Source organism: Oncorhynchus tshawytscha, unplaced genomic scaffold, assembly GCF_018296145.1.
Source record: "Oncorhynchus tshawytscha isolate Ot180627B unplaced genomic scaffold, Otsh_v2.0 Un_contig_2678_pilon_pilon, whole genome shotgun sequence".
In the NCBI taxonomy this organism is placed as follows: domain Eukaryota; kingdom Metazoa; phylum Chordata; class Actinopteri; order Salmoniformes; family Salmonidae; genus Oncorhynchus; species Oncorhynchus tshawytscha.
In genome coordinates, this window is record NW_024609785.1 from 147,501 (window position 1) to 170,000 (window position 22,500).

Here is a 22,500-nt window from a genome sequence, read left to right on the forward strand (position 1 = left end):
TCTGTCTGTCTCTGAGGAGAGTCTGTCTGTCTGTCTCTGAGGAGAGTCTGTCTGTCTGTCTCTGAGGAGAGTCTATCTGTCTGTCTCTGAGGAGAGTCTGTCTGTCTGCCTGTCTCTGAGGAGAGTCTGTCTGTCTGTCTCTGAGGAGAGTCTGTCTGTCTGTCTGTCTCTGAGGAGAGTCTGTCTGTCTGCCTGTCTCTGAGGAGAGTCCGTCTGTCTGTCTGTCTCTGAGGAGAGTCTGTCTGTCTGTCTCTGAGGAGAGTCTGTCTGTCTGTCTGTCTCTGAGGAGAGTCTGTCTGTCTGTCTGTCTCTGAGGAGAGTCTATCTGTGTCTCAGTCACCATGGACTTCAGACACAGAGATCCCTACATACCTACATAGTCAGTGAGTCAGAGTGTGAGAGTGAACTCAACCCAGCCCGTAGATACCCACATAGTGAGTGAGTCAGAGTGTGTGAGTGAGAGTGAACTCAACCCAGCCCGTAGATACCCACATAGTGAGTGAGTCAGAGTGTGAGAGTGAGAGTGAACTCAACCCAGCCCGTAGATTGCAGATTGTCTGTCAGACAGAGACCAGGGTTGGATACATAGTGAAGAGGATATACCTGTACAACTGGCTGGTGGAGTGATGTAAGAGGAGTAGTGTTCCTGTCCTGTAACTAGTAGTTATATTACTACTGTATAGAGGAGTGTGTTATATCAGTAACTAGTAGTTATATTACTACTGTAAAGAGGAGTGTGTTGTATCAGTAACTAGTAGTTATATTACTACTGTAAAGAGGAGTGTGTTATATCAGTAACTAGTAGTTATATTACTACTGTATAGAGCAGCAGTGTTCCTGTCCTGTAACTAGTAGTTATATTACTACTGTATAGAGGAGTGTGTTATATCAGTAACTAGTAGTTATATTACTACTGTATAGAGGAGTGTGTTATATCAGTAACTAGTAGTTATATTACTACTGTATAGAGGAGTAGTGTTCCTGTCCTGTAACTAGTAGTTATATTACTACTGTATAGAGGAGTGTGTTATATCAGTAACTAGTAGTTATATTACTACTGTATAGAGGAGGGTGTTATATCAGTAACTAGTAGTTATATTACTACTGTATAGAGGAGTGTGTTATATCAGTAACTAGTAGTTATATTACTACTGTATAGAGGAGTGTGTTATATCAGTAACTAGTAGTTATATTACTACTGTATAGAGGAGTGTGTTATATTACTACTGTATAGAGGAGTGTGTTATATCAGTAACTAGTAGTTATATTACTACTGTATAGAGGAGTGTGTTGTGTCAGTCCAGTATCTAACCCTGTTCTGTCTCTCCTGTCTGTAGGACCAGTATGATGGTATTGATAAACACACCCAGTCAGGACTGGATCTGGTGGACCGATATGTGAAGTTTGTGAGAGAACGGACCGAGATAGAACAGAACTACGCCAAGCAACTCAGGTGTCTGTCTGCCTGTTTCTGTCTGACAGAGCAGACACACAGACAGTCTGTCTGTCTGTCTGTCTGTGTGCTCTGTCTGTCTGTCTGTGTGCTCTGTCTGTGTCTCTCTCTTTGTGTGTGTGTTTCTGTGTGTGTGTGTCTCTGTGTGTGTGTGTGTGTCTCGCTCTGTCTGTGTGCTCTGTCTGTGTGCTCTGTCTGTGTCTGTTTTTGTCTGTCTGTCTGTCTGTCTGTCTGTCTGTCTGTCTGTCTGTGTGTCTGTGTGTCTGTGTGTCTGTGTGTCTGTGTGTCTGTGCAGTGTGTCTGTGCAGTGTGTCTGTGTATTTTAATTAGTTGTTAGAATGTAACCCTGACATTCTCTCTTCCTCTCAGAAACCTCTCCAAGAAATACCTTAAACGAGGCAGCAAGGAGGAGCAAGAGTGTGGGTGAGTTGTGTCTGCCTCTCTGTCTGCCTCTCTGTCTGCCTCTCTGTCTGCCTCTCTGTCTGTCTGTGTCTCTCTGTCTCTCTCTGTCTGTGTCTGTCTCTCTGTCTGTGTCTGTCTCTCTGTCTCTGTCTGTGTCCTCTCTCTAATCAGTTAGTGATTATCAGATGAATGCTGTGCTTATCCTTTGTCTCTCGTGTTTGTCTTTATTAGACAGACAGATTTCTTTATCCCACCAATCACATGCAACTCTTTATCCCTGTTTCCTGGAAGTGAACCAATAACATACAACCCTTTACCCCTGTTTCCTGAAGTGAACCAATAACATACAACCCTTTACTGGAAGTGAACCAATAACATACAACCCTTTACCCCTGTTTCCTGGAAGTGAACCAATAACATACAACCCTTTACCCCTGTTTCCTGGAAGTGAACCAATAACATACAACCCTTGAACCCTGTTTCCTGGAGGTGAACCAATCACATTCAAATCAAATGTTATTTGTCACATACACATGGTTAGCAGATGTTGATGCAAGTGTAGCGAAATGCTTGTGCTTCTAGTTCCGACAATGCAGTAATAACCAACGGGTAATTTAACCTAACAATTCCACAACTACAACCTTATACACACAAGTGTAAAGGGATAAAGAATATGTACATAAAGATATATGAATGAGTGATGGTACAGAACGGCATAGGCAAGATGCAGTAGATGATATAGAGTATAGTAAATACATATGAGATGAGTAATGTAGGGTGTGTAAACAAAGTGGCATAGTTTAAAGTGGCTAGAGAGTGGCTATGTTGTCATCTAACTAATCTCTCTCTATCCCTCGGTCTTGTTGCCCCTCCACCTGCAGGTTCACCAATCACCAGTCATTCCAGGACATTGTGAATGAGCTGAATGACTATGCGGGCCAGAGAGAGCTGATAGCAGAGAACATGATGACTGGAATCTGTGTAGAACTCACCAAATACCTTCAGGACCTCAAACAAGAACGCAAAACAGTGAGAGATGGAGGGAGAGATGGAGAGAGGGAGGGAGGGGGGAGAGAGGGAGGGAGGGGGAGAGAGGGAGGGGGAGAGGGAGGGGGAGAGGGGGAGAGATGGAGGAGAGAGAGATGGAGAGGGAGGGAGGGAGAGAGATGGAGAGGGAGGGGGAGAGAGATGGAGAGGGAGGAGGGAGAGGGAGGGAGGGGAGAGGGGGAGGGAGGGGGAGAGGGAGGGGGAGGGAGGGATGGAGAGGGAGGGGGGAGAGATGGAGAGGGAGGGGGGGAGAGAGATGGAGAGGGAGGGGGGAGAGATGGAGAGGGAGGGAGGGAGAGAGAGAGATGGAGAGGGAGGGGGAGTGAGGGAGAGATGGAGAGGGAGAGAGGGAGAGGGGGAGGGGGGAGAGGGAGGGAGGGAGAGATGGAGAGGGAGAGAGGGAGAGGGAGAGGGGGAGGGAGAGAGGGAGGGAGAGATGGAGAGGGGGAGGGGGGGGGAGATGGAGGGGGAGAGATGGATGGGAGGGGAGGGGGAGAGATGGAGGGGAGGGGAGGGGGAGAGATGGAGGGGGAGAGATGGATGGGAGGATGGGGAGGGAGGGGGAGAGATGGAGGGGGGGGAGGGGAGGGGAGGGAGAGGAGGGAGAGGGGAGGGAGGGAGGGAGGGAGGGGGAGAGATGGAGGGGGAGGGAGAGGGGGAGAGATGGAGGGAGGGGGGGAGGGAGAGATGGAGGGAGGGAGGGGGGAGAGGAGGGGGGAGGGAGGGAGGGGGAGGGGGGAGGGAGAGGGAGGGAGGGAGATGTTGGACTCACTTTGATGTTGTCAGGGGGGAACTGGAGATCTCTCTCTCTCCCCAGTAGATGGAGGGATGGGAGGGAGGGAAAGGGCTCAGACAGAACTTGGAGGGATCAGTTTCAAACAGGGAGAGAATGGAGTTTCTGTGTGATTGAGGGGAATAGGTTATAACATAACCCACATGTTGAACTCACTTTGATGTTGTCATGGTTTTGATTCTCTCTCTCCCCCCTGGGATGTCAAAAAGCTCAACAGAACTTGGAGAAATGTTTCAAACCTGGAGTATTGAGTTTCTGTGTGATTGAGGGTGAATATGTTATAAATGTATAACCCACAGTATCCCCACCCTAATAGGGAGCGGGATCATATATAATTGTGCACCCCCCCAGAATTCCCACTCCTAAGTGATTTACATCATATATAAATGTGTTCCCAGTATTCCCACTCCTAATAGACGGGATCATATATAAATGTGTTCCCCAGTATTCCCACTCTAATAGAGAGACAGGATCATATATAAGTGTGTTCCCCAGTGTTCCCACTCCTAATAGAGAGACGGGATCATATATAAATGTGTTCCCCAGTATTCCCACTCTAATAGACGGGATCATATATAAATGTGTTCCCACTCCTAATAGAGAGACAGGATCATATATAAATGTTTTTCCCACTCCTAATAGAGAGACGGGATCATATATAAATGTGTTCCCCAGTGTTCCCACTCCTAATAGAGAGACGGGATCATATATAAATGTGTTCCCCAGTATTCCCACTCCTAATAGAGAGACGGGATCATATATAAATGTGTTCCCAGTATTCCCACTCCTAATAGATAGACGGGATCATATATAAATGTGTTCCCCAGTATTCCCACTCCTAATAGATAGACGGGATCATATATAAATGTGTTCCCCAGTGTTCCATCTCCTAATAGAGAGACAGGATCATATATAAATGTTCCCCAGTATTCCCACTCCTAATAGAGAGACGGGATCATATATAAATGTGTTCCCCAGTATTCCCACTCCTAATAGAGAGACGGGATCATATATAAATGTGTTCCCCAGTATTCCCACTCCTAGTAGAGAGATGGGATCATATATAAATGTGTTCCCCAGTATTCCCACTCCTAATAGATAGACGGGATCATATATAAATGTGTTCCCCAGTATTCCCACTCCTAATAGAGAAATGGGATCATATATAAATGTGTTCCCCAGTGTTCCCACTCCTAAAGAGAGACGGAATCATATATAAATGTGTTCCCAGTATTCCCACTCCTAATAGAGAGACGGGATCATATATAAATGTGTTCCCCAGTATTCCCACTCCTAGTAGAGAGACGGGATTATATATAAATGTGTTCCCAGTATTCCCACTCCTAATAGAGAGACGGGATCATATATAAATGTGTTCCCCAGTATTCCCACTCCTAATAGAGAGACGGGATCATATATAAATGTGTTCCCACTCCTAATAGAGAGACGGGATGTTGTTCTCCCAGTAGTCATATATAAATGTGTTCCCACTCCTAATAGAGAGACGGGATCATATATAAATGTGTTCCCCAGTATTCCCACTCCTAATAGAGAGAAGGATCATATATAAATGTGTTCCCCAGTATTCCCACTCCTAATAGAGAGACGGGATCATATATAAATGTGTTCCCCAGTATTCCCACTCCTAATAGAGAGACGGGATCATATATAAATGTGTTCCCCAGTATTCCCACTCCTAATAGAGAGACGGGATCATATATAAATGTGTTCCCCAGTATTCCCACTCCTAGTAGAGAGACGGGATCATATATAAATGTGTTCCCCAGTATTCCCACTCCTAGTAGAGAGACGGGATCATATATAAATGTAAGCAATGTTTGAAATGATTGTTTTGGTCAGTCTACAAATGATCTGTAAATATGTTATGGCCCTCTGACCGTCCATCTGCTCAGGAAGTAATCGTCCCGTGGCTGAATGCAGTTGATGATCCCCAATAACCCTCACTAAACCAAGTCTGTGTGTGTGTGTGTGTGTGTGTGTGTGTGTGTGTGTGTGTGTGTGTGTGTGTGTGTGTGTGTGTGGTGTGCAGACTAAGAGGCGTTTTGCCAAGGAGTGGGGAGAGGCAGAGAAAGCCACACAACAAGCGGAGAAAATTGAGAACGACACAAACGCTGTGAAAGCAGATGTTGAGAAGGTACACACTCACACAGATCAACGTTCACACCACGTCCCTGTATACCAGTTAATACAGGTGTGTCCAGGTGAAGCAGCATTCGTACCTATATACCAGTTAATACAGGTGTGTGTTCAGGTGAAGCAGCATACGTACCTATATACCAGTTAATACAGGTGTGTGTCCAGGTGAAAGCAGCATACGTACCTGTATACCAGTTAATACAGGTGTGTGTCCAGGTGAAGCAGCATACGTACCTATATACCAGTTAATACAGGTGTGTGTGTGTGTGTCCAGGTGAAACAGCATACGTACCTGTATACCAGTTAATACAGGTGTGTTCAGGTGAAGCAGCATATGTACCTGTATACCAGTTAATACAGGTGTGTGTTCAGGTGAAGCAGCATACGTACCTATATACCAGTTAATACAGGTGTGTGTCCAGGTGAAGCAGCATACGTACCTATATACCAGTTAATACAGGTGTGTGTTCAGGTGAAGCAGCATACGTACCTATATACCAGTTAATACAGGTGTGTGTCCAGGTGAAACAGCATACGTACCTATATACCAGTTAATACAGGTGTGTGTGTTCAGGTGAAGCAGCATACGTACCTATATACCAGTTAATACAGGTGTGTCCAGGTGAAGCAGCATACGTACCTATATACCAGTTAATACAGGTGTGTGTGTGTGTTCAGGTGAAGCAGCATATGTACCTGTATACCAGTTAATACAGTGTGTGTCCAGGTGAAGCAGCATACGTACCTATATACCAGTTAATACAGGTGTGTGTGTGTTCAGGTGAAGCAGCATACGTACCTATATACCAGTTAATACAGGTGTGTGTGTGTCCAGGTGAAACAGCATACGTACCTGTATACCAGTTAATACAGGTGTGTGTCCAGGTGAAGCAGCATACGTACCTATATACCAGTTAATACAGTGTGTGTTCAGGTGAAACAGCATACGTACCTGTATACCAGTTAATACAGGTGTGTGTTCAGGTGAAGCAGCATACGTACCTATATACCAGTTAATACAGGTGTGTGTCCAGGTGAAGCAGCATACGTACCTATATACCAGTTAATACAGGTGTGTGTCCAGGTGAAGCAGCATACGTACCTATATACCAGTTAATACAGGTGTGTGTCCAGGTGAAGCAGCATACGTACCTATATACCAGTTAATACAGGTGTGTGTGTGTTCAGGTGAAGCAGCATACGTACCTATATACCAGTTAATAAAGGTGTGTGTGTGTGTTCAGGTGAAGCAGCATACGTACCTGTATACCAGTTAATACAGGTGTGTGTCCAGGTGAAGCAGCATACGTACCTATATACCAGTTAATACAGGTGTGTGTCCAGGTGAAGCAGCATACGTACCTATATACCAGTTAATACAGGTGTGTGTGTGTTCAGGTGAAGCAGCATACATACCTATATACCAGTTAATAAAGGTGTGTGTGTGTGTGTTCAGGTGAAGCAGCATATGTACCTATATACCAGTTAATTTGTATTTAAAAAAAAAAAAAATTATTTCACCTTTATTTAACCAGGTAGGCTAGTTGAGAACAAGTTCTCATTTACAACTGCGACCTGGCCAAGATAAAGCATAGCAGTGTGAGCAGACAACACAGAGTTACACATGGAATAAACAATTAACAAGTCAATAACACAGTAGAAAACAAAGGGGGAGTCTATATACAATGTGTGCAAAAGGCATGAGGAGGTAGACGAATAGTTACAATTTTGCAGATTAACACTGGAGTGATAAATGATCAGATGGTCATGTACAGGTAGAGATATTGGTGTGCAAAAGAGCAGAAAAGTAAATAAATAAAAACAGTATGGGGATGAGGTAGGTGAAAATGGGTGGGCTATTTACCAATAGACTATGTACAGCTGCAGTGATCGGTTAGCTGCTCAGATAGCTGATGTTTGAAGTTGGTGAGGGAGATAAAAGTCTCCAACTTCAGAATTTTTGCAGCATACGTTCCAGTCACGGGCAGCAGAGTACTGGAACAGGGCCAAATGAGGTGTTGGCTTTAGGATGATCAGTGAGATACACCTGCTGGAGCGCGTGCTACGGATGGGTGTTGCCATCGTGACCAGTGAACTGAGATAAGGCGGAGCTTTACATAGCATGGACTTGTAGATGACCTGGAGCCAGTGGGTCTGGTTCGAATATGAAGCAGGGCCAGCCGACTAGAGCATTAATACAGTGGTGGGTGGTATAAGGTGCTTTAGTGACAAAACGGATGGCACTGTGATATACTGCATCCAGTTTGCTGAGTAGAGTGTTGGAAGCCATTTTGTAGATGACATCGCCGAAGTCAGATTGGTAGGATAGTCAGTTTTACTAGGGTAAGCTTGGCGGCGTGAGTGAAAGGCTTTATTGCGGCATAGAAAGCCGACTCTTGATTTGATTTTTGATTGGAGATGTTTGATATGAGTCTGGAAGGAGAGTTTCAGTCTAGCCAGACACCTAGGTACTTATAGATGTCCACATATTCAAGGTCGGAACCATCCAGGGTGGTGAAGTCGGGCATGCGGGTGCAGGAGGCATACCAGTTGAAAAGCATGCATTTGGTTTTACTAGCGTTTAAGAGCAGTTGGAGGCCACGGAAGGAGTGTTGTATGGCATTGAAGCTTGTTTGGAGGTTGATAGCACAGTGTCCAATGACGGGCCGGAAGTATATAGAATGGTGTCGTCTGCGTAGAGGTGGATCAGGGAATCGCCCGCAGCAAGAGCAACATCATTGATATACACATAGAAAAGAGTCTGCCCGAGAATTGAACCCTGTGGCACCCCGTAGAGACTGCCAGAGGACCGGACAGCATGCCCTCCGATTTGACACACTGAACTCTGTCTGCAAAGTAATTGGTGAACCAGGCAAGGCAGTCATCCGAAAAACCGAGGCTACTGAGTCTAATACATGAGAATATGGTGATTGACAGAGTCGAAAGCCTTGGCAAGGTCGATGAAGACGGCTGCACAGTACTGTCTTTTATCGATGGCGGTTATGATACAGGTTTAGTGTTGAGCGTGACTGAGGTGCACCCGTGACCGGCTCGGAAGCCAGATTGCACAGCGGAGAAGGTACGGTGGGATTCAGATGGTCAGTGACCTGTTTGTTGACTTGGCTTTCGAAGACCTTAGATAGGCAGGGCAGGATGGATATAGGTCTGTAACAGTTTGGGTCCAGGGTGTCTCCCCCTTTGAAGAGGGGATGACTGCGGCAGCTTTCAATCCTTGGGGATCTCAGACGATATGAAAGAGAGGTTGAACAGGCTGGTAATAGGGGTTGACAATGGCGGCGGATAGTTTCAGAAATAGGGGTCCAGATTGTCAAGCCCAGCTGATTTGTACGGGTCCAGGTTTTGCAGCTCTTTCAGAACATCTGCTAACTGGATTTTGGTAAAGGAGAACTTGGAGAGGCTTGGGCGAGGAGCTGCCGGGGGGAGGAGCTGTTGGCCGAGGTTGTAGCCAGGCGGAAGGCATGGCCAGCCTGAGAAATGCTTATTGAAGTTTTCGATAATCATGGATTTATCGGTGAAGACCGTGTTACCTAGCCTCACTGCAGTGGGCAGCTTAATACAGGTGTGTGTTCAGGTGAAGCAGCATGCGTACCTATATACCAGTTAATACAGGTGTGTGTTCAGGTGAAGCAGCATGCGTACCTATATACCAGTTAATACAGGTGTGTGTTCAGGTGAAGCAGCATACGTACCTATATACCAGTTAATAAAGGTGTGTGTTCAGGTGAAGCAGCATACGTACCTATATACCAGTTAATACAGGTGTGTGTTCAGGTGAAGCAGCATACGTACCTATATACCAGTTAATACAGGTGTGTGTTCAGGTGAAGCAGCATACGTACCTATATACCAGTTAATACAGGTGTGTGTTCAGGTGAAGCAGCATACGTACCTATATACCAGTTAATACAGGTGTGTGTTCAGGTGAAGCAGCATACGTACCTGTATACCAGTTAATACAGGTGTGTGTTCAGGTGAAGCAGCATACGTACCTGTATACCAGTTAATACAGGTGTGTGTCCAGGTGAAGCAGCATACGTACCTGTATACCAGTTAATACAGGTGTGTGTTCAGGTGAAACAGCATACGTACCTATATACCAGTTAATACAGGTGTGTGTCCAGGTGAAGCAGCATACGTACCTGTATACCAGTTAATACAGGTGTGTGTTCAGGTGAAGCAGCATACGTACCTATATACCAGTTAATACAGGTGTGTGTTCAGGTGAAGCAGCATACGTACCTGTATACCAGTTAATACAGGTGTGTGTTCAGGTGAAGCAGCATACGTACCTATATACCAGTTAATACAGGTGTGTGTTCAGGTGAAGCAGCATACGTACCTGTATACCAGTTAATACAGGTGTGTGTTCAGGTGAAGCAGCATACGTACCTGTATACCAGTTAATACAGGTGTGTGTCCAGGTGAAGCAGCATGCGTACCTATATACCAGTTAATACAGGTGTGTGTTCAGGTGAAGCAGCATACGTACCTATATACCAGTTAATACAGGTGTGTGTCCAGGTGAAGCAGCATACGTACCTATATACCAGTTAATACAGGTGTGTGTTCAGGTGAAGCAGCATACGTACCTATATACCAGTTAATACAGGTGTGTGTTCAGGTGAAGCAGCATACGTACCTATATACCAGTTAATACAGGTGTGTGTCCAGGTGAAGCAGCATACGTACCTGTATACCAGTTAATACAGGTGTGTGTCCAGGTGAAACAGCATACGTACCTATATACCAGTTAATACAGGTGTGTGTTCAGGTGAAGCAGCATACGTACCTATATACCAGTTAATACAGGTGTGTGTGTCCAGGTGAAGCAGCATGCCCATGTGAAGACACACACAGCGGAGGAGTGCAGGAACGACTATGCCGCCCAGCTCCAGAAATACAACAAGGAACAGAACACCTTCTACTACACAGAGATACCGCAGCTGTTTAATGTAACACACTTTACTTACTGATTTACTTACGTTGTGTGTGTGTGTGTGTGTGAGATATATATATATATATATATATATATATATATATACACAGTTTAAGTCGGAAGTTTAAACACACTTAGGTTGGAGTCATTAAATCTTGTTTTTCAACCACTCCATGTTGGAAAAATGAATTGTGTCGTTGCACAAAGTAGATGTCCTAACCGACTTGACAAAACTATAGTTTGTTAACGAGAATTAACAAACTATAGTTTTGTCAAGTCGGTTAGGACATCTACTTTGTGCATGACACAAGTTATTTTTCCAACATTTGTGTTTACAGACAGATTATTTCACTTATAAGTCACTGTATCACAATTCCAGTGGCTCAGAAGTTTATATACATTAAGTTGACTGTGCCTTTAAACAGCTTGGAAGATTCCAGAAAATGATGTCATGGCTTTAGAAGCTTCTGATAGGCTAATTGACATCATTTGAGTCAATAGGAGGTGTACCTGTGGATGCATTTCAAGGCCTACTTTCAAACTCAGTGCCTCTTTGCTTGACATCATGGGAAAATCTAAAGAAATCAGCCAAGACCTCAGAAAAACAATTGTAGACCTCCACCTCTGGTTCATCATTGGGATGAAGGTACCACGTTAATCTGTACAAACAAACGCCATGGGACCACGCAGCCGTCATACCACTCATGAAGGAGACACGTTCTGTCTCCTAGAAATGAACGTACTTTGGTGCGAACAGTGCAAATCAATCCCAGAACAACAGCAAAGGACCTTGTGAAGATGCTGGAGGAAACAGGTACAAAAGTATCTATATCCACAGTAAAACGAGTCCTATATCGACAGAACCTGAAAGGCCGCTCAGCAAGGAAGAAGCCACTGCTCCAAAACCATCATAAAAAAGCCAGACTACGGTTTGCAACTGCACATGGGGACAAAGATCGTACTTTTTGGAGAAATGTCCTCTGGTCTGATGAAAGGAAAATAGAACTGTTTGGCCATAATGACCATCGTTATGTTTGGAGGAAGAAGGGGAGGCTTGCAAGCCGAAGAACACCATCCCGTGAACACGGGGTGGCAGCATCATGTTGTGGGGGTGCTTTGCTGCAGGAGGGACTGGTGCACTTCACAAAATAGATGGCATCATTAGGCAGGAAAACTATGTGGATATATTGAAACAACATCTCAAGACATCAGTCAGGAAGTGAAAGCTTGGTTGCAAATGGGTCTTCCAAATGGACAATGACCCCAAGCATACTTCCAAAGTTGTGTCAAAATGGCTTAAGGACAACAAAGTCAAGGTATTGGATTGGCCATCACAAAGCCCTGACCTCAATCCTATAGAACATTTGTGGGCAGAACTGAAAAAGCGTGTGCGAGCAAGGAGGCCTACAAACCTGACTCAGTTACACCAGCTCTGTCAGGAGGAATGGGCCAAAATTCACCCAACTTATTGTGGGAAGCTTGTGGAAGGCTACCCGAAACGTTTGACCCAAGTTAAACAATTTAAAGGCAATGCTACCAAATACAAATTCAGTGTATATAAACTTCTGACCCACTGGGAATGTGATGAAAGAAATTAAAGCTGAAATAAATAATTCTCTCTACTATTTTTCAGACATTTCACATTCCTAAAATAAAGTGGTGATCCTAACTGAACTAAGACAGGGAATTTTTACTAGGATTAAATGTCAGGAATTGTGAAAAACCTAAGTTTAAATGTAATTGGCTAAAGTGTATGTAAACTTCCGATTTCAACTGTATATACACTGTATACACAGTACCAGTCAAAGGTTTGGACACAAACTCATTCAAGGGTTTTTCTTAATATTGACTATTTTCTATATTGTAGAATAATAGTGAAGACATCAAAGCTCTGAAATAACACATGGAATCATGTAGGATCCAAAAAAGTTATCAAAATATATTTTATATTTGAGATTCTTCAAAGTAGCCACCCTTTGCCTTGATGACAGCTTTGCACACTCTTTTGGAAATCTCTCAACCAGCTTCATGTGGAATGCTTTTTCAACAGTCTTGATGGAGTTCCCACGTATGCTGAGCACTTGTTGGCTGCTTTTCCTTCACTCTGCGGTCCAACTCATCCCAAACCATCTCAATTGGGTTGAGGTCGAGTGATTTGTGGAGACCAGGTCATCTGATGCAGCACTCCATCACTCTCCTTGGTCAAATAGCCCTTACACAGCCTGGAGGTGTGTTGGGTCATTGTCCTGTTGAAAAACAAATGATTGTCCCACTAAGCGCAGAATGATGTGGTAGCCATGATGGTTAAGTGTGCCTTTTTGAATTCTAAATAAATCACTAACAGTGTCACCAGCAAAGCACACCATCACACCTCCTCCTCCATGCTTCACGGTGGGAACCACACATACAGAGATCATCCGTTCACCTACTCTGCGTCTCACAAATGCACAGCGGTTGGAAACAACATCTCAAATTTAGACTCATCAGACCAGAGGACAGATTTCCACTGGTCGAATGTCTATTGCTCGTGTTTCTTGGCCCAAGCCAGTCTCTTCTTCTTATTGGTGTCCTTCAGTAGTGGTTTCTTGGCAGCCATTCAGCCATGAAGGCCTGATTCACACAGTCTCCTCTGAACAGTTTATGTTGAAATGTGTCTGTTACTTGAACACTGTGAAGCATTTATTTGGGCTGCAATTTCTGAGGCTGGTAACTCTAATGAACTTATCCTCTGCAGCAGAGGTAACTCTGGGTATTCCTTTCCTGTGGCTGTCCTCATGAGAGCCAGTTTCATCATAGCTCTTGATGGTTTTTTTGACTGCACTTGAAGAAACTTTCAAAGTTGTTGACATTTTCCAGATCGACTGACCTTTATGTCTTAAAGTAACGATAGGCTGTCGTTTCTCTTTGCTAATTTGAGCTGTTCTTGCCATTATATGGACTTGGTCTTTTACCAAATCTTCTGTATACCACCCCTACCTTGTCACAGCAGAACTGATTGTCTCAAATGCATCAAGAAGGAAAGAAATTCCACAAATTAACTTCTAACAAGGCACACCTGTTAATTGAAATGCATTCCAGGTGACTACCTCATGAAGCTGGTTGAGAGAATGCCAAGAGTGTGTAAAGCTGTCATCAAGGCAAAGGGTGGCTACTTTGAAGAATCTCAAATATAAACAGAAAATAGTAAAAAATAAAGAAACCCTGGAATGTCCAAACTGTTGACTGGTACTGTAATGTGTGTGTGTGTGGTGTGTGTGGATGTGTTTAACTATACTTGTGGGGACCAGAAGTCTCTACTAGAATAGTAAACAAACAAACATTAGATCCAACTGGGGACATTTTGTTAGTCTAGGGGTTTAGGGTTAAGGTTGGAATTAGGGTTAGGCGCTAGGCTTTAAGGATAGGTTTAATTTAGGGGTTAGCGAAAATATAATTTTGAATGGGACTGAATTTTGTGTCCCCTCAAGGTCAGTTATACAGGACTGTTTTTTTTGTGTGTGTGTGTGTGTATATATAATGTGTGTGTGTGTGTATATAATGTGTGTGTGTGTGTATATAATGTGTGTGTGTGTAGAAGCTGCAGGATATGGATGAGCGGCGTACCAGATGCTAGGCAGAGGTGTGTGTGTGTGTGTGTGTATATAATGTGTGTGTATATAATGTGTGTGTGTGTGTGTGTGTGTGTGTGTGTGTGTGTGTGTGTGTGTATAATGTGTGTGTGTGTGTGTATATAATGTGTGTGTGTGTGTGTATATAATGTGTGTGTGTGTGTGTATATAATGTGTGTGTGTGTGTGTATATATGTGTGTGTGTGTGTGTGTGTGTGTGTGTATATAGTGTGTGTGTGTGTGTGTGTGTATATAATGTGTGTGTGTGTGTGTGTGTGTGTATATAATGTGTGTGTGTGTGTATAGAAGCTGCAGGATATGGATGAGCGGCGTACCAGATGCTAGGCAGAGGTGTGTGTGTGTGTGTGTATATAATGTGTGTGTGTGTATATAATGTGTGTGTGTGTGTGTGTGTGTGTGTAGAAGCTGCAGGATATGGATGAGCGGCGTACCAGATGCTAGGCAGAGGTGTGTGTGTGTGTGTGTGTGTGTGTGTGTGTATATAATGTGTGTGTATATAATGTGTGTGTGTAGAAGCTGCAGGATATGGATGAGCGGCGTATCAGGTGCTTGGCAGAGGGCTACAGTCAGTTTGCTGAGGTAGAGAAGAAGGTTTTACCCATCATCACTAAATGTCTGGACGGGATCAGTATGGCAGGGCGGAACACCAACGGCAAACAGGTGAGAACACACACGCAAGCACGCATACACACCCCAACACACACACACCAACACACACACACACACGGATGCTAACACACACTGAAGCAAGCATGCATACACACACCAACACACACCCCAACACACACACACACACACCAACACACACACACCGATGCAAGCACACATACACACACCAACACACACACACACACACAGGTGCTAACACACACGGATGCAAGCATGCATACACACACAACAACACACACACACACACTCTCACTTGCCATGTCCTGTGTGTCTTTCAGGACTCCTTGCGGTTTATAGAACAACACAAGTCAGGTTTTGAGCGACCGGCTGAAGTGGACTTTGAAGACTACAGCCAAGGTATCAAACCAGCCTCCTCAGACGCCAACCTCAACCAACCTAAAATACGCACTAAACTGTGGCCCTTCAGTCACAAGAAAACCAAGGTATGTACCCTTCACACTACACCCTACACACTAACCTACGTCAGACACCAGCCTCAACCAACCTAAAATACGCACTAAACTATGGCCCTTCAGCCACAAGAACAAGGTATATACTAGCACCCTGAACACTACACTGTACACCTGCAACAGAGTCATTTTTTGGGGCCCCAAAAAGTTTTTGTTTTAACAAAATGGGAATAGAATATAACATTTGTAAAAGAAATTATTGACTGCAAATGACCAGGAATTATGTAAAACAATGTTTAAATTCAGGAAATCTGTTCCAAAGTATTCCTGCAAATAATCAAGGGATGAAATTATTATTGTTATTTTCAATCCAGTCTTACTGGGGGACGGTCTCTTCTCTGTCTTACTGGGGGACGGTCTCTTCTCTGTCTTACTGGGGGACGGTCTCTTCTCTGTCTTACTGGGGGACGGTCTCTTCTCTGTCTTACTGGGGGACGGTCTCTTCTCTGTCTTACTGGGGGACGGTCTCTTCTCTGTCTTACTGGGGGACGGTCTCTTCTCTGTCTTACTGGGGGACGGTCTCTTCTCTGCCTTACTGGGGGACGGTCTCTTCTCTGCCTTACTGGGGGACGGTCTCTTCTCTGTCTTACTGGGGGACGGTCTCTTCTCTGTCTTACTGGGGGACGGTCTCTTCTCTGTCTTACTGGGGGACGGTCTCTTCTCTGTCTTACTGGGGGACGGTCTCTTCTCTGCCTTACTGGGGGACGGTCTCTTCTCTGTCTTACTGGGGGACGGTCTCTTCTCTGTCTTACTGGGGGACGGTCTCTTCTCTGTCTTACTGGGGGACGGTCTCTTCTCTGCCTTACTGGGGGACGGTCTCTTCTCTGCCTTACTGGGGGACGGTCTCTTCTCTGTCTTACTGGGGGACGGTCTCTTCTCTGTCTTACTGGGGGACGGTCTCTTCTCTGTCTTACTGGGGGACGGTCTCTTCTCTGTCTTACTGGGGGACGGTCTCTTCTCTGTCTTACTGGGGACGGTCTCTTCTCTGCCTTACTGCCCTCCTGTCCTCTACCCATCTCTCTTCTCTTTCGTCTCCCTCCTGTCCTCTACCCATCTCTCTTCTCTTTCGTCTCCCTCCTGTCCTCTACCCATCTCTCTTCTCTTTCGTCTCCCTCCTGTCCTCTACCCATCTCTCTTCTCTTCCTCTGTCATTGGGCTACAGCATTCTGTTCATCCTTCATCTCTATCATTGGAAAAGCCTGGTCAGGGGCATGGATAGTTCTTAGTGTTGGGTAATCAGACCCTCCTCTATACACAGGCACATTCCACACCTCTCTGCTCCCCTCTATAGAATAGTTCTGCGTGTTGGTTAATCAGACCCCCCTCTATACAGAGGCACATTCCACACCTCTCTGCTCCCCTCTTACACCTGAGGGGCCAATTCTAGCGATGTCTCTTTCTCTCTCAATTCAAAGAGCTCTCTCTCTGTGTGTGTGTGTGTGTGTGTGTGTGTGTGTAATGATTCTATGTCTCTACATAGTGTTTCTTCAGGGTATTTTCTTCTCTTTTCTCATAGCCTTAATCCTCTTTGTTTTTCTTTATGGTGTCTCTCTCCTTCTCCAGTGGTTTTCTCATAGCCTTAATCCTCTTTGTTTTTCTTTATGGTGTCTCTCTCTCCTCCAGTGGTTTTCTCCTTTCCCACCTTGTCTTCCTCCTTTTCCTCATCCTTCCCTCCCCAGGTCTCATAACCCTCTATCTCTGCCCCCTCCCCCTAACCCCTTCCCCCTCTCTAAGCTGGGTCGCGCCCCTCTCTCTTTCTGCCTGAGAGAGTTTAACCGTTCTGTCAAACCTCGCCTTGCTACCTTCAGGGCTCTGCACAGACCGGTGAGTCTCCCTAGATCTGAGGACAGTTTGGTGTTTCCCAAACTGTCCTAGGTTAGGATTGTAGGAGGATAATCTGGTCCTGGATCAGTGGTTAGGTTAGTATCTAATGATTCAGGTTAGGATTGTAGGAGGGTAATCTGGTCCTAGATCAGTGCTTAGATTAGTATCTAATGGATCCGGTTAGGATTATGGGAGGAACACTGATCGGGGACCAGTTTATTGGGTAACCAGCATACTCAGGTGAGTCACAGGGGTCCAAGGTTCCAACAACAGAGACTGATTGGCTAGATCAGGGCTGCCCAATTCTGTTCCTGGAGGGCCCAAACACTTCTTGTTTTTGTTTCTACCTGGTACTTAATTACACTCACCTGGTGTCCAAGGTCTGAATTAGTCCCTAATTAGGAGGAGGGGATGAAAACCAGAAGTGTTTGGGCCCTCCAGGACCAGGATTGGACAGCCCTGGGCTAGATGGACAGGTAAGCCCAATGCTGATTGGTGGATGAGGACATTTTGTTGTATTGTGACAAACGTGTGTATTGTGTGTTTCTGTTTATCTATGTGTGTGTGTGTGTCTCACGATGAGTGTCCATCCTTCTCAAGTTCCAGAGGATAAATGCTGACAAGCACATGGTAACACTTCCTATGGTTACGGTTTAGAACAGGGTTTCTATGGTTACATTAATCTGTTTTTCCGGTTTAGATCAGGGTTTCTATGGTTACGGTTAGATGTTATCCAGTCAGTACTCTGGAGGTGTTGAGAGGACAAAGATAACAACCAGCAGTGCTGTGGACCTCAACGTCTGGGGTGCGTCCCAATAATATCTCCTGTCTCCTGAAGTGTGCACTTGTTCACTACATCTCACAAATGTTAAAGCGTTAGATTGGTGGAGACGTGGGGGAGACGTGGTAGTTATTACAGTGTTAGATTGGGGGAGACGTGGGCTAGTTATTACAGCGTTAGATTGGGGGAGACGTGGGCTAGTTATTACAGCATTAGATTGGGGGAGACGTGGGCTAGTTATTACAGCGTTAGATTGGGGGAGACGTGGGCTAGTTATTACAGTGTTAGATTGGGGGAGACGTGGGCTAGTTATTACAGCGTTAGATTGGGGGAGACGTGGGCTAGTTATTACAGCGTTAGATTGGGGGAGACGTGGGCTAGTTATTACAGCGTTAGATTGGGGGAGACGTGGGCTAGTTATTACAGTGTTAGATTGGGGGAGACGTGGGGGAGACGTGGTAGTTATTACAGCGTTAGATTGGGGGAGACGTGGGCTAGTTATTACAGCGTTAGATTGGGGGAGACGTGGGCTAGTTATTACAGTGTTAGATTGGGGAGACGTGGGGGAGACGTGGTAGTTATTACAGCGTTAGATTGGGGGAGACGTGGGCTAGTTATTACAGTGTTAGATTGGAGGAGACGTGGGCTAGTTATTACAGTGTTAGATTGGGGGAGACGTGGGCTAGTTATTACAGTGTTAGATTGGGGGAGACGTGGGCTAGTTATTACAGCGTTAGATTGGGGGAGACGTGGGCTAGTTATTACAGCGTTAGATTGGGGGAGACGTGGGCTAGTTATTACAGTGTTAGATTGGGGGAGATGTGGGGGAGACGTGGGCTAGTTATCACAGCGTTAGATGGGGGAGACGTGGGCTAGTTATTACAGCGTTAGATGGGGAGACGCGGGCTAGTTATTACAGCATTAGATTGGGGGAGACGTAGGCTAGTTATTACAGTGTTAGATTGGGGAGACGTGGGGAGACGTGGTAGTTATTACAGTGTTAGATTGGGGGAGACGTGGGCTAGTTATTACAGCGTTAGATTGGGGGAGACGTGGTAGTTATTACAGTGTTAGATTGGGGGAGACGTGGGCTAGTTATTACAGCGTTAGATTGGAGGAGACGTGGGCTAGTTATTACAGTGTTAGATTGGGGGAGACGTGGGCTAGTTATTACAGTGTTAGATTGGGGGAGACGTGGGCTAGTTATTACAGTGTTAGATTGGGGGAGACGTGGGCTAGTTATTACAGCGTTAGATTGGAGGAGACGTGGGCTAGTTATTACAGTGTTAGATTGGGGGAGACGTGGGCTAGTTATTACAGCGTTAGATTGGGGGAGACGTGGGCTAGTTATTACAGTGTTAGATTGGGGGAGACGTGGGCTAGTTATTACAGTGTTAGATTGGGGGAAACGTGGGCTAGTTATTACAGTGTTAGATTGGGGGAGACGTGGGCTAGTTATTACAGTGTTAGATGGGGGAGACGTGGTAGTTATTACAGTGTTAGATTGGGGGAGACGTGGGCTAGTTATTACAGCGTTAGATTGGAGGAGACGTGGGCTAGTTATTACAGTGTTAGATTGGGGGAGACGTGGGCTAGTTATTACAGTGTTAGATTGGGGGAGACGTGGGCTAGTTATTACAGTGTTAGTTTGGGGGAGACGCGGGCTAGTTATTACAGCCTTAGATTGGGGGAGACGCGGGCTAGTTATTACAGCCTTAGATTGGGGGAGACGCGGGCTAGTTATTACAGCCTTAGATTGGGGGAGACGCGGGCTAGTTATTACAGCCTTAGATTGGGGGAGACGCGCTGGCTAGTTATTACAGCCTTAGATTGGGGGAGACGCGGGCTAGTTATTACAGCCTTAGATTGGGGGAGACGCGGGCTAGTTATTACAGCCTTAGATTGGGGGAGACGCGGGCTAGTTATTACAGCCTTAGATTGGGGGAGACGCGGGCTAGTTATTACAGCCTTAGATTGGGGGAGACGCGGGCTAGTTATTACAGCCTTAGATTGGGGGAGACGCGGGCTAGTTATTACAGCCTTAGGGGGGGAGACGCGGGCTAGTTATTACAGCCTTAGATTGGGGGAGACGAGGGCTAGTTATTACAGCCTTAGATTGGGGGAGACGCGGGCTAGTTATTACAGCCTTAGATTGGGGGAGACGCGGGCTAGTTATTACAGTGTTAGATTGGGGGAGACGCGGGCTAGTTATTACAGTGTTAGATTGGGGGAGACGCGGGCTAGTTATTACAGTGTTAGATTGGGGGAGACGTGGGCTAGTTATTACAGCGTTAGATTGGGGGAGATGTGGGGGAGACGTGGGCTAGTTATCACAGCGTTAGATTGGAGGAGACGTGGGCTAGTTATTACAGCCTTAGATTGGGGGAGACGCGGGCTAGTTATTACAGCCTTAGATTGGGGGAGACGCGGGCTAGTTATTACAGCTTAGATTGGGGGAGACGCGGGCTAGTTATTACAGCGTTAGATTGGGGGAGACGCGGGCTAGTTATTACAGCCTTAGATTGGGGGAGACGCGGGCTAGTTATTACAGCCTTAGATTGGGGGAGACGCGGGCTAGTTATTACAGCCTTAGATTGGGGGAGACGCGGGCTAGTTATTACAGCCTTAGATTGGGGGAGACGCGGGCTAGTTATTACAGCCTTAGATTGGGGGAGACGCGGGCTAGTTATTACAGCCTTAGATTGGGGGAGACGCGGGCTAGTTATTACAGCCTTAGATTGGGGGAGACGCGGGCTAGTTATTACAGCCTTAGATTGGGGGAGACGCGGGCTGTTATTACAGCCTTAGATTGGGGGAGACGCGGGCTAGTTATTACAGCCTTAGATTGGGGGAGACGCGGGCTAGTTATTACAGTGTTAGATTGGGGGAGACGCGGGCTAGTTATTACAGTGTTAGATTGGGGGAGACGTGGGCTAGTTATTACAGTGTTAGATTGGGGGGAGACGTGGGCTAGTTATTACAGCGTTAGATTGGGGGAGATGTGGGGGAGACGTGGGCTAGTTATCACAGCGTTAGATTGGAGGAGACGTGGGCTAGTTATTACAGTGTTAGATTGGGGGAGAGCGGGCTAGTTATTACAGTGTTAGATTGGGGGAGACGCGGGCTAGTTATTACAGCCTTAGATTGGGGGAGACGCGGGCTAGTTATTACAGCGTTAGATTGGGGGAGACGTGGGCTAGTTATTACAGCGTTAGATTGGGGGAGACGCGGGCTAGTTATTACAGTGTTAGATTGGGGGAGACGCGGGCTAGTTATTACAGCGTTAGATTGGGGGAGACGCGGGCTAGTTATTACAGTGTTAGATTGGGGGAGACGCGGGCAGTTATTACAGTGTTAGATTGGGGGAGACGTGGGCTAGTTATTACAGCGTTAGATTGGGGGAGACGTGGGCTAGTTATTACAGCGTTAGATTGGGGGAGACGTGGGCTAGTTATTACAGTGTTAGATTGGGGGAGACGCGGGCTAGTTATTACAGTGTTAGATTGGGGGAGACGCGGGCTAGTTATTACAGTGTTAGATTGGGGGAGACGTGGGCTAGTTATTACAGCGTTAGATTGGGGGAGACGTGGGCTAGTTATTACAGCGTTAGATTGGGGGAGACGCGGGCTAGTTATTACAGCGTTAGATTGGGGGAGACGCGGGCTAGTTATTACAGTGTTAGATTGGGGGAGACGCGGGCTAGTTATTACAGTGTTAGATTGGGGGAGACGCGGGCTAGTTATTACAGTGTTAGATTGGGGGAGACGTGGGCTAGTTATTACAGTGTTAGATTGGGGGAGACGCGGGCTAGTTATTACAGCGTTAGATTGGGGAGACGCGGGCTAGTTATTACAGCGTTAGATTGGGGGAGACGTGGGGGAGACGTGGTAGTTATTACAGTGTTAGATTGGGGAGACGCGGGCTAGTTATTACAGTGTTAGATTGGGGGAGACGCGGGCTAGTTATTACAGTGTTAGATTGGGGGAGACGTGGGCTAGTTATTACAGCCTTAGATTGGGGGAGACGCGGGCTAGTTATTACAGCCTTAGATTGGGGGAGACGCGGGCTAGTTATTACAGCCTTAGGGGGGAGACGCGGGCTAGTTATTACAGCGTTAGATTGGGGGAGACGCGGGCTAGTTATTACAGCCTTAGATTGGGGGAGACGCGGGCTAGTTATTACAGCCTTAGATTGGGGGAGACGCAGTTATTACAGCCTTAGATTGGGGGGAGACGCGGGAGTTATTACAGCCTTAGATTGGGGGAGACGCGGGCTAGTTATTACAGCCTTAGATTGGGGGAGACGCGGGCTAGTTATT

General features: G+C 45.9%; 1 protein-coding gene across 1 annotated transcript in view; it reads left to right on the top strand.

Annotated features, from left to right (window-relative positions):
• LOC121845878 (cdc42-interacting protein 4 homolog) overlaps positions 1 to 22,500 on the top strand; it is a 40,453-nt gene that overhangs the window by 6,422 nt on the left and 11,531 nt on the right. The window contains exons 2-10 of the mRNA XM_042318069.1: positions 1,338 to 1,453; positions 1,823 to 1,876; positions 2,737 to 2,883; positions 3,876 to 3,939; positions 5,746 to 5,850; positions 10,697 to 10,825; positions 14,952 to 15,098; positions 15,386 to 15,550; positions 18,002 to 18,031. Coding sequence (XP_042174003.1) covers positions 1,338 to 1,453; positions 1,823 to 1,876; positions 2,737 to 2,883; positions 3,876 to 3,939; positions 5,746 to 5,850; positions 10,697 to 10,825; positions 14,952 to 15,098; positions 15,386 to 15,550; positions 18,002 to 18,031 — 957 coding nt within the window. The remainder of the gene's footprint in view (positions 1 to 1,337; positions 1,454 to 1,822; positions 1,877 to 2,736; positions 2,884 to 3,875; positions 3,940 to 5,745; positions 5,851 to 10,696; positions 10,826 to 14,951; positions 15,099 to 15,385; positions 15,551 to 18,001; positions 18,032 to 22,500) is intronic.